The sequence below is a fragment of the Abramis brama genome (genome assembly GCF_963993115.1).
Source record: "Abramis brama genome assembly, chromosome: 20".
NCBI classification, from domain to species: Eukaryota; Metazoa; Chordata; class Actinopteri; order Cypriniformes; family Leuciscidae; genus Abramis; species Abramis brama.
The window spans coordinates 10,811,476-10,824,333 of record NC_139982.1 but is presented as its reverse complement, the minus strand read 5'-3'; the positions used below and the strand labels follow the sequence as shown (position 1 = coordinate 10,824,333).

The window sequence follows — 12,858 nt, the reverse complement described above, 5'->3', positions numbered from 1 at the left end:
ACAGACTATAACCTAGATGTGCTGTGTTGACAGAAACCTGGCTAAAACCAAACGATTACATGACTTTAAATGAGTCCACCCTGCAAGATTACTGTTATAAACATGAACCTCGTCTGAAAGGCAAAGGGGGAGGTGTTGCTGTAATTTACAATAATATTTTCAGAATTACTAAGAAGTCTAGTTTCAAATATAATTCTTTTGAAATGTTGGTGCTTAATGTAACAATATATAGTGTAAATGATAAATCACATTTGAGATTTGTCCTGGCTACTGTATACAGGCCACCAGGGCACCATACAGACTTTATCAAAGAATTTCTTTCTATCTTTCTAGTTAGTACTAGCTGCAGATAAAGTCCTAATTGTTGGTGGTTTTAATATACATGTAGATAACGAAAAAGATGCATTGGGATTGGCATTTAAAGACATTCTTAACCTATCACTTCTGCCACTAAAGATTGCTTTATTAATAATCTTCCTGTTTAGTTTCATCATCTCAGTATCCCAGATAGCTTAGAAGAACTCGATATTGTGACAGAAACTTTTAAGTCTCTCTTTTCCAGCACTTTAGACACAGTTGCTCCATTGCACTTAAAGAAGATTAAAGAAAATAGTCCAAAGCCGTGGTACAACAAGCATATTCAGGCCCTTAAGAGAGCAGCCAGAAAAATGGAGCGAAACTGGAAGAAAACAAAACTAGAGGTATTTCGCATTTCATGGAAAGAGAGCTCGATTGCATACAGAGAGGCCTTAAAAGCTGCTAGATCTGCTTATTTTTCAACCCTACTAGAAGAAAATAAACAAAACCCTAGGTATTTATTTGAAACAGAGGCTAAACTAACGAAAAATAAAGCTTCAAGCCCAGAAGTTTCCAAGGAGCACAGCAGTAATGACTTTATGAACTTCTTCACTTATAAGATTGATAATATCAGGGAGAAAATTATAACTATGCAAACGTCTACTACAGTATCATTAGAGTCACAAATGATTTGCTCTTATCATCTGATCATGGTTGTATCTCTCTATTAGTGTTACTGGATCTTAGTGCTGCATTTGACACTATCGACCACAACATTCTTTTAAATAGACTCGAAAATTATGTTGGCATTAGTGGAATTGCATTAGCATGGTTTAAATCATACTTATCTGACCGTTATCAGCAGTAGCAGTAAATGAGGAGATGTCTTATCGATCACAAGTTCAGTATGGCGTACCACAAGGCTCAGTACTAGGACCGTTGCTGTTCACTCTGTACATGCTACCCTTGGGAGATATCATTAGGAAGCATGGCATTAGTTTTCACTGTTATGCTGATGATACTCAGCTCTATATTTCTTCACACCCTGACGAAACTGACCAATTCACAAAATTAACGGAATGCATAGCTGATATAAAAAACTGGATGACTAGCAACTTCCTACTACTTAATTCTGAAAAAACAGAGATTCTAATTATTGGACAAAAAACTTCCTCACGTAATAATCTAGAATACTGTCTAACACTTGATGGCTGCTCTGTCAAGTCTTTGTCGTCGGTTAGGAACCTGGGTGTGCTCTTTGATACCAATCTTTCATTTGAAAGTCACGTGTCTAGCATCTGTAAAACTGCCTTTTTCATCTTAAAAATATATCTAAATTACGTCATATGCTCTCAATGAAAAATGCAGAACAATTAGTTATTATTGTAATGCTATTATGGGTGGTTGCACTGCACACTTAATTAATAAACAAACTACAGCTAGTCTTACCAGAACCAGGAAGTATGACCATATTAGCCCGGTTCTGTCAACACTGCATTGGCTCCCTATTAAACATTGTATAAATTTTGATGATCACTTACAAAGCACTAAATGGTTTAGCTCCCCAGTACTTGAGCAAGCTCTTAATGCATTATAGTCCTTCACGTCTATTGCGATCTCAAAATTCCGGCCAGTTGATAATACCTAGAATATCAAATTCAACTGCTGGCGGTAGATCCTTTTCCTGTTTAGCACCAAAACTTTGGAACAATCTTCCTAACATTGTCCGGGAAGCAGATACACTCTGTCAGTTCAAATCTAGACTAAAAACACATCTCTTTGGCCTAGCATACACAAAACACATTATAGACTTCAATAATTCAATGTTAGGCTGCATAGTTTAGGTCAGCCGGAACCGGGAACACTCCCCATAAATCCTGATGTACTTGTTACATCATAAGAAGGATGGCGTCTACGCTAATATTAGTCTCTCTGTTTATCCGAGGTTTACCGCAGTCCACCGGATTCAGGCCGTATCCAGATCTGATGAAGGACCTGCGCCTGGACACGATGACAACGCAGTCCTGAAGTGTCAACCAGTCCCTCCCGTTTACTGAAGTCAGCCGGATCCCAGCCATATCCAGATCAGATGGTGGACCTGCACCTGGACCCATCCATGACACATCCCTGAAGTGCCAGCCTCATCAGCCCTGTGAAGGCCTCATCGACACAACAGGCATTGGCACTGATCCTCAACAAACTCATTTCCATACCGGTGTGAGGACTCCGACTTCCAACCAGATGGAACTAGATAAATATTCTGAATGTTCTGATCCAATCTGACTTCTGGCCTGTAATGCTGCCTGGATCATAATCACACACTGTTCGCTCGTTGGCCAGAGGAGAACTGGCCCCCAACTGTGCCTGGGTTCTCCCAAGGTGTTTTTCTCCATTCTGTCACCTGATGGAGTTTTGGTTCCTTGCCACTGTTGCCTTGGCTTTTGGCTTGCTTAGTTGGGGACATTTAATATTCAACAAAATTATTGATTAATTATAAGGTGGACGATGACGCAATTTTCTTCTAGAAACAAACTTTGTTGTATTATTTTCATGGTATCACTGTGAAGCTGCTTTGAAAAAAGCGCTATATAAATAAAGGTGACTTGACTTGTCTTCTGGGTCGCACTAGTAGTGACGTCATAGCCTGTTGCTGGCCATGCGGAGGCGTTCCCCATAGCGTCAAATCGACGCAGTGCGAGTTCCCTTTCGAAAAGGAGCCAAATATGAAAGAGAACAGACAGAAACTCAAGACAGAAACTCAAATTGATAGTTTATTCAAAATTGAAAATTCTGTCATCATACTCACTCTCAAGTCGGTCTAAACCCATAAGACTTTCATTCATATTTAGAAACAAATAAAGATATTTTTAATATTTGCTCATCATTTCTGTCAATTTATTGAAAGACATAAAAGTAATCCATATGATTCAGGCTGTTTCGGAAGCTCAAACGTGCGTGCAACCACAGGAACCAATGAGGTTTTACTTAAGGGAAAAATAGATATTTAAGGGAAATTCTTAGGGTGTATGACGTTTCACCTAAAGAAACCCTTAAGGGTTATTTTTTGCAACACCCTTAAGCTTAAGGCTTTCCTTAAGGAAAACCTATGGACGTTCTTAAGGGAAAATTACACTTAAGGTGCTTTATGCAACCGGGCACTGGCATTCAGTAAATTTACAGTGAAATTAGTTGAGTTTTGCCAGAAAAAATTATTTCTAAAACACTTCATGTATTTTATTTTCAAGAAAAGGCAGGGTTTTTTTTTTTTTTGGTCCTTGCATGTCAATGTTAGCCCCATTATGTGGTGTATTTATAACTTTAAAAATAATTGATTGAGATTTTTAGCATATTTACAGTGTATTTAAATGAGTCACATATTTTTTTTAACCTCAAGGTTCAAACAAGGGTCAGTTAGTTTAGTTTTTCATTACACACTTACAGTATATTGGCCTTGTCAAACTCAGTATTTATATTCAGTGCTCAATAGTCAACTCTGTTATGAGAAAACAAAAAACAGTGGTTTATTAAAAATATTTGTATGGCCCAAAGGACAAGAATATTGATTGTAATGTGGCATGGTGCAATGATAATTGTTAGCTAAGGCGGTAATTAGATATTTTTGCACTGATCTTCAATCCTGAGAATTTTAAATATAACAAGGTTGACAAAATGTCTTTTGAAAATAATTATATTAATAATAAAAATATATATTTTATAATAAAAAAAATAAAAAAAATTTCCCAATACATTTTCAGGTCACAATTGACACCATTTTCTGTGAATGATCCATTAATATCTGGTAAAAGTAGAGTAAAATAAGAATCTATTAGCATTAGCAGTAGCTACGGAGGTGGTAAATGTTCTTGTCAGTTGCTCTACAGCAACGCTGCAAGCATCTAGCAGCGCCAGCCGTTCCCTGTCATCCTCTCCGCCGTGTAAATTCACTAAACTTCATGGAAATTTAATAAGTGCTGCTGCTTTGGGCCTCCCTCCCGTAGAGCCGCCAACCGCTGCTGCTGCCAGGCACATATGTGATGATTTACAACCAGACACAAGTCTACCACCTTCCTTCTTTTCCCCCTTCTCCGTTTTCTGTGTCCAGCCATCTCCCTTGTTTCGGAAGTGTGTGTAAGTGGCAGAATACACAGCCTTGGGGCCAAAGGCTTCTGAAGTTAAGCCAGTACAGGCTGCGCTTGCATCCAGGGGACAAACAATATCTGGAAGTCGTCAGTGTGTTTTCTTTTCTTTTCTCTTCACCTTTAAAGAAGACCCGCTCTGTTCCCCTAACACTATCAGGCAGCAAAACGCTCCTGGTCAAACAACAATCCGTTCCTGTCTGAGTCTTTTCATCCTGCCCTAAATCTTCAAAAGAGACACTCTCTGGTTCTATGCAGTAACGTAATCCTCATCCTAATTAGCTTGACCCTTACAATAGAGGAAACACAACTGCTGCAACCCTCCAGTTGCTACACAAATTACTGGTCATCAGGAAATGGTAGTACTGGCACCATACACAGAATATTAAATCAGGATTTTTAGTTACATTATGGAAACATTTGCATTTTTACAAGTAAAACGCAATTGTGCAGACTCACCTTTTTGGAGAGGAGTGTGGGGTCCTGTTGCAGAAGCAGGTACAGGGTCGTAACGTTTCCCAGCGCCGCACACCGCAGCCACTCCCTCTCGATGGGCTCCATCTGTACCCGATGAAACAGTGACTGCAAACAAGATATGGAAACAAGCCATAAAGACTGAGAAAATGAGTTCACGCACTGTAAAATACAACAGTGATTGTATTTGTATTGTACAACTCCTTCTGCTTGTGAGGAAAGCTGAGACGGTTGAGTGCATGAAGAGTCCAAACACTTTTCTTCACCCTGACTAAATAAGTATCATACGGGTATTTGAAGGACACTTTTTTTTCTTATTGGAATTTTTAAGTGTTAATAATACACTTCTCAGACTCTTTGTACTATAAAATGGCATACAATTGGGACGAAATGGGAAGTTCCTAAATATTTATTTAAAAAATAGTAGCATATTGTTCATACTTTGCAGTATGTAATAATAAGCAGTACACTAGTGTTCCATTCCAAAGCATCTGACTGCCATTCCTGTACTATAAAAGTCATTTATAATACTCCTTCTAGTTTTGACCTTTCTTCATTTCTAATCTAAGGTCGGTTCCAGGCAGCCTCCCTCTAAACAGAACCAGACAGAGTTTCTTGTCACTCTGATCAATGACCTGTGACCAAGTCTGGGGCCCTGCTGACGCCCGTGGCCAGCACAAGGGCCCCGTTGTTCAATCTGACAGAACGCGTCAGGGATCCAATACCCAGATAACAGGATCCGAGGGAAGACCGAGGATCGCAACACCACTAATCCTTCTGTTTAGCACCTGTTTATGATATGACAAATTGAAACCCCCACCGTGAAGGTCCTGACATTATTGCATTTCTGTTCAAAACATTAATTCAACATGGCAACTGAGGGGCTGCCGATTAGAGCGAGGGGCCGAGCGTGTATATTGACATATGTATCTGATAAAAGGAATATAGATCTGAACCCTAAAAAAACAAATACTTCACAGGGTTATATTAGAAACAAACAAAGAAAGAAAGGAAAACTAGAAGAGGAAAAGGAGGTTTTTGGCAGAGGCTAGGATCCTGTGGCCTTGCCCCACTGTGACCTCTGACCCCGCGTTAAAGGCAGAGCGTGCAGAAAGACGGAGGAAAGCGTCTGCAGATCAAAAGGAGCTGACAGATGAAGGCGAGGGGTCTGCGTGACCTTGACTCTTAAACTTCAGCTGCGTCTCCAGACGAGAAAACACTGATGTGAGCTCCATTCATCTGTTTGCTAGCAACACCCAGTGCCAGATAACATAAGCTGCTAATTAAAGACAGCTCATTAGAAAGCAACCAGATACGCGACAATCTAAAGTGTGCCATTAAAATGTTGTGCATAGCATTGCTAGGCATCATAGGACCATTTAACATTCTCAAAATGCTATGACTTACTTATTTGATCACAATAATTGCTGGAAACTCAAGCCAAGAGAGAACAAAGATGGTCCCTGCAAATACGTCACAAGCACACTCAGATGCACATCCCATGATGCCTTGTGCTGAGGAAATTCCTACTATGAGAGGGCAGACCCCAATAACAAGATCTATAAAAATAACTGCGACATCCTGTTGCTATGGTCAACAAACAGCGAGATGATTGATGAAGACAAACTGCTGCAGTGATGGACATTGCGAGATATCTCTCCAAGACTGCCTGTCTTACCTCAGCCCTAACGGACACATGAAAGCTCTGAAGTCTCGCTCTCAGACAGATCAGATGTCAGAGCTCTGTTTTCCCGCTCCAGGTGTTTATTTAGTTGTTTTCTTCAGCAACTTGTTCAGGTTTACAAGCCTCAAGTCTCAAAGAGGCCATTATTACTGGAAAACCATGTTAAAACAGCCATTAAACGCAATTATATTTCATAAATCTGTTTATAAAATGTCTATCCAATCTAGAATATGAAAAGGGGAATTCACTAAGAATTTCACCCACTGACAGCACTTGCAGTTTATTTTTTTAAACTGAAGTTGATCATTTATTATTAACAAAGATTTAAAATATGTCCCTCCACATTATGCATCCACCTTGTTACCACCATAATTTTATGCAATTTGAAGTAATAAACTATTCCATATTAATTATTTGTATCCTTTCAGGGAGTGAATTCATGAACAAGCAAAAGTCTCCTCTTTTGATCACTTTGAGGCCTGGTTTCACAGACAGGGCTTAGATTAAGCCAGGATTAGCACTTTGTTCAATTAGGACATTTAAGAAGCTTTTATAAACGTGCCTTAGAAAAAACATTACTGATCTCTATCTTGAGACAAAACAATGGCAGTGATATATTTTAAGATAAATCAGTGCAAGTTGCTTTCAGTTAAAACAGCTCAAACATGCATTTCAGTCTGGGACTAGACTTAAGCCTTGTCCGTGAAACCGGTCACTAATGGTTTGTTATATTTGTCAGTAGAGAAGGATCCTGAAATGCCAACCCTGTTACTATGATTTTGTATGGTAAACATTCGATAATTAAAGCAGATAATTATGTAAATATCATTTTAAATTTATCTTTCTAATAAGAACCTTGTAGTCCATGATTTTTGGAGTAAACTGTAAGCCAGACAACCCTGTTGATTTCAACCGTTACCATTCTGAATGCATATTGTATCCTATCAAATGTTAAAATTAAATAATTTAAGTTGAGATGGCACACAGTGTCATTTATTAACACTTCATCAACATTTAAACTGATTTTTAAACTGATAGTTTAAATGTTTATTTACACTTATGTATTTGGCCAACACTTATATCCAAAGCGACTTACTATTCAAGGTATGCATTTACATTTTATTAGCTCTTGCTTTCCCTGAAAATTGAACCCCTGACATTGGTGTTGCTAGTGCCATGCTCTATAGTTTGAGCTACAGAAAAGCTTTAAACATTTGAATGCTTAAAATCTTGCAGAATTTTTCGGATAAGAAAATAGAAAAAGAAAATGGTAACCATTTTATACAATGACCATAAAGGCCCAATATACTCATGCAAAGTTATTTTTCGTTCTTCGCTTAGTAAAAAGATGTTTAAAATACCTGACTAGTGATATACAGTTAGCGAACATCCAGACAACACCCACACTGATGAGAGCGATGTTTAAATGAATATGTAAATATGTGCTCTTTCCTCTCAATAATAAAATAAACACACAACAAAAATGCCAGAAGTGAAATACAGTAGTTAAGAAAGCATCTGTGCATATGTGAATATCCTTGCGCACACTCTGCATTTCGGCACTCCCGTCAAGTCACTTCATGTTTATTTATAGACCATTGATACAATGTATTGCTTTAAAGCAGCATCTTTACATTATTAATCATGAAAAAAAACTCAAGAAAACTCATTTCTTGGTTTCATGTTGAAAGGGTGTTTGTTGTGAATATTAAGATCTGGTGACTTTGTTCATACATTCTTTGTTTGGCTCACGGGCAGTATTTAAAAACAACATGACCACCTGTGGTGGGAAATCTACTCACCTTCAGATACAAGTTGATATACAGTATTTCAAATATTTGGAGGGGACTTGTATGTTTAAAAAGTTGTTGTTAAGCATTAGCTTTTTACATTTATGTTGAAATTAATTTAATTTTGACGTTTTTCATAACCTGTCTGTAAATGTTTGTATCCCGATACGATTTAAAAATTAATTAAAAACAAAATGCTTTTTTTGGCAATGCGTGTTACAATTAACATTAACAAAAAACATTAAAAATTGGTGTATGAATATTCAAGTAAACCCAAGTTGCTTCATTCCAGTAAATGTTTATCTTACTTCTGAGCAAAGACTTTACTTGATAAAAAAGAACGAATTATCAATCAGTGGACAGAAGGCATTAAGTAGATTGTGTACAACAAGTTTTTCAGCAAAGTTTTGGTCATATTGATAATCTATAGGCCATAGAAATTTGCCTATTAAATATAATACAGTAGGCTATTCATATATAGGTATTATACATATCGTTAAACATAATTTTACAAGGAATGTTTAGTTTAAGTTATGAGAGAATAAATGTTTAAAATATTTGGCTAAAAAGTTGTATTATGCATTGCCAAACAAACATTCTTTTTTCAATTAATTTATATTATTAATTATGACGTATCCTGGGACATACAAACATAAAAAATAAAATAAAAAAGTCATGTTTTTTTTATCACGAAATTGTTTTAATTTGTGTCCTAATAAGATTGAAAATAGCAATACATGAATTTTCTGATTTCTCTTTATGGTCTTGCCCTTTTAAGGGTTAAATAGTGTATTTTTACAAGTAACGGTCATTAATGAGGTCAACAAAACCCTGCATTATTCAACATGCCCATGTCTTGTGCACATGTTTATGTTTTGACATCAAGACTAGAGCAAAGGTTCAATCCATTTAACATTATATGCATGTTCTGCATGAAATGCAAATGTTTTAGTTCACCTATATGTGGGTTGTTTAAAAAATGCTATATTTTCTGCTACAATAACAACATGCTAAATCACAAGTGAGCTGGAGGTGAGTCAGGTCTACTCTTGAACATGTAAAGTACCGTGCTGGCACACCAAACCCAACGGCCTGGTGAACTCATCCCAGCATGATCTCACTGAAGGTGCTGTTCAGACAGTGAATGCTAACGCGGAAATGGCCGAGCTGGGACGCTCACTCTGTTAGCATTGACAGAATGAGACAGCTAGGTCAGTGTCCCGCTCGCCGGGAGAGCAGATACCATATCAGCAAGTTTTGTGCCCTTTGTGTGGACACCAGGGATGGAGGAAAGCCATGCTGTAGCTTATGCTACATACACTAAGCGATATGAGTCAGCTACTGATTCATTACCTTAGTTTAGCTAATCTAGAAGGCTAGAAATTAGCTTTTTTTTTTCAACAATTCCTTGTTTCTTACATATTCAAAAAAGAAGCATAGTGTGGGTGTATCTACACCATTAAAAAACTTAAGACCACATAAACAAATTGGGTTTCTGTGACGTATTTTGCGATGCCTTCAACAATCTGCTGCCTCAAACAGGGTGTACTTATGGGGTTTTCTTCATGAACGAAGTAGGTAAGGTTGAGGTCAGGACTTGAGCCCTGCTGAGAATTTATCACCCCAACATAAAATTAACAAGAGAAAGGAGCCGTAATTGGCAGGCCAGTTGGTACCCGGCCAATAAAGTTTACAGCAAAGTTAAAATGAAAGTTTACAAGAGACAAACTCCCCTCGTTTATTCTGAAATTAATGTCTTTGGTTGTTTATGGCTCTGTTGCCTTCTAACATCTATTTTGAAAGAAATGCTCCCAGAAACAAGTTTATGGAGTAGTTTATTATGTGGTCTCAAAATTCATGGGCATAAATCGTAAATGCTCTGTATTTGATTTTCTGTATTGCCGGATGATGAAAGCCTGAAGACAGAGATTTGCCCATTAACTCAAGCTCAAACTACACTTCCTTTTGACACAAATACTTAGCGTATGTATCAAACTTAATGCAAAGCCTTTCTAAGTATACTCCATTTGATAGCTTGTGTGAACACAAGCGGTCGATTCATGCAAACTAGAAAGTTTCGTTCTTGTCCATTGTCTGCATTTCTTAGCACTGTTGTGACCAATGAAAATGTCTTTCCACTCTTATAAAATAAAGTTGCATGCATCTTTGAACCCACTCACAAAAGCGCTCACTATTGTTGTTGCGTCTCTAGTAGTTTGTCTTTGTTGTTGTTCTGTTTCTTTTGTTGCTTTTTCGACCGTGAAACAATGGCCCAGACCGTGTTGCCACCTTTTGGACCAACTAATTAGTGCAAAAAATTCAAGGCATATGTGCGAGCTGAGCAAACGTTTAGAAATATCAGGCTGTGCAAGTACAGTAAACGTATAATGCTGATGATGAAATTTACATCACATTACTGTAAGTATACATTAGAGTACGAGTAAACAGAAAAGTATACTTTGGACTTCAAAGTTCCCCAAAAAATAAAAATTCAGTCCTATTTTACTCACCTTCACGTGATTTCAAACCAACATGATCTAAAATATAAAAGTATAAAAGAAATGCAGAACATCATTGGCCTTGGTGGGTAAAAAGTATGCAGCAGCAGGTCAGGCTGGTGCATGTCTTCATACTATGTCCATCTTGCAAGCATATCAGGCTGATCTGCTTAGAGACTTGGATGAAAGCAAGGGGGTGGGCCCAGACGCTATTAAAGTACAGCGCCCGGGCAACAGATTTGTCTCTCCGGGCCACCGAGGAGACAGCCAAAGCCATCGGTTGATCTTTAGCAGCCCTGGTGGCCATGGTGGCCATGGAGAGGCATCTTTGGTTAAATCTATCTGGGCCTTTTTGGTGACGCTGTCACTTTAGTCTTCAAGAGGTTTCAGGAGGCAAAGAAGCAAGCGGTGGCATTCCAGAGATATCTCCCTCACCAAGCTCAGTTCTCAGGGGCTGCTGGGAGGGAGCAGTCCCTGCCATCTACGAGCTTCTATCTACCTACCATACCCTGCCATCTACCTACCGGTCTTCCACTTCAGGGTGCCAAGCTGACTACTCGAAGACAGTGCGTCCTGCAGACTATAGAAAGAGGCTACAGAATTTAGTTTGGTTCTCATCCGCCTCGGTTCAACAGGATCCTGCCCACAGTGGTAGGTCCCAGGCAGGCTCTGGTAATGGAACAAGAAGTCATAGCTCTTTAGGGGAAGGTGCCCAAAGAATTTGTTCCTCCTCCCGGGGGAGAGTCTGGGTTCTACAGCTGGAACTTTATCGTTCCGAAAAAAGATGGGGGGTTACGTCCAATTCTAGATCTGTATCAGCTGACTCGCATGTTGAAAACATTCAAGTTCAAGATGTTAACTTTGAAACTAATCGTGACTCAAATCAGATCCAAGGACTGGTTTGTTATGATAGATCTCAAGGATGTATACTTCCATATATCCATCCTTTCTTAACACAGGAAGTTCCTCAGGGGCACTTTTTGGGGGCAAAGCTTACCAGTATAGAGTTCTTCCTTTCTGTCTAGCATTGTCACCCGTAACTTCACGGAAAGCGTGGATGCAGCTCTGGCTCCTTTTGCGACTCCAGGGCATTTGTGTACTGACCTATATCAATGGTTGATTGATTCTGGCTCAATCAGAGCAAAACAATCAGTAGTCTGTCACCTGCTCATATTGAATCGATCCTTTCAGCCATAAACAAGATAAAGCTAAGCCACAGTCAAACAGTTTTAAAGACTGTTAGGTCTGATGGTAGCTGCTTCCAATGTGATACCTTTTGGCCTGCTATACATGAGACCTTTGCAGTGGAGCAGACATTCTGTGAAAGCAGGGGCTGAGGCCCGGGGAATGGAGACTCCACCCCGAGGTGGTGAAGATGATTTGGAGGGAGTCTGGCCAGGCGGAAGTGGCCAAACTCCCTCACACATCCAGCCCTAAATAGGGTTGGATGCCATGGTGCAGACGTGGCCAAGGCTGCATCTTTACACCTTTCCCCTGATCTCACCTTTCTCCAGAGTTCCCGGGAGTTCCAGATAGGGTTCTATCAAATATGAGTAGCCTCTTTCTGTCCGGCCCGAATATGGATTTTGGACCTGACTTCTTTCCTCAACGGCTCTCTGTGGGAGATTCCCATCAGGAGGGACCTTCTGTCTCAGGCATTGAGCAGAAATTTACGCCCCCGCCCAGAATTGTGGAAACTGTGGGTTTAGCCTCTGAGGGGGCCCATCTCTTAAACTCTGGTCTCTCAACGGAGGTTGTTAAGACCATACTTAACTCTAGTTATCCCTCCACGAGGAAAACTGTAAGCCTTGAAATGGAGAGTTTTCACCTTTGAACCTATTGACTGTTGCAGAGAAATGTCTAACCTTAAAAACTGTTTTCTTTTTTGTTTTGTTTTCCTGCTGGTTATTACGTCTCTAAAGAGAGTAGGGCCCTGTCCCAGATGGCACCCTAAACACTTGCAGTCTTCCTGCGAGACT

General features: G+C 39.2%; 1 protein-coding gene across 3 annotated transcripts in view; it reads right to left on the bottom strand.

Moving 5' to 3' along the window:
• LOC311070650 (uncharacterized protein) overlaps positions 1-12,858 on the bottom strand; it is a 101,691-nt gene that overhangs the window by 42,958 nt on the left and 45,875 nt on the right. Inside the window, exon 6 of one of the 3 annotated variants that reach the window (XM_084094652.1) lies at positions 4,866-5,015. In XM_084094652.1, coding sequence (XP_083950778.1) covers positions 4,866-5,015 — 150 coding nt within the window. The remainder of the gene's footprint in view (positions 1-4,865; positions 5,016-12,858) is intronic. The other 2 variants (XM_084094653.1, XM_084094654.1) reach the window with 2 other exon arrangements.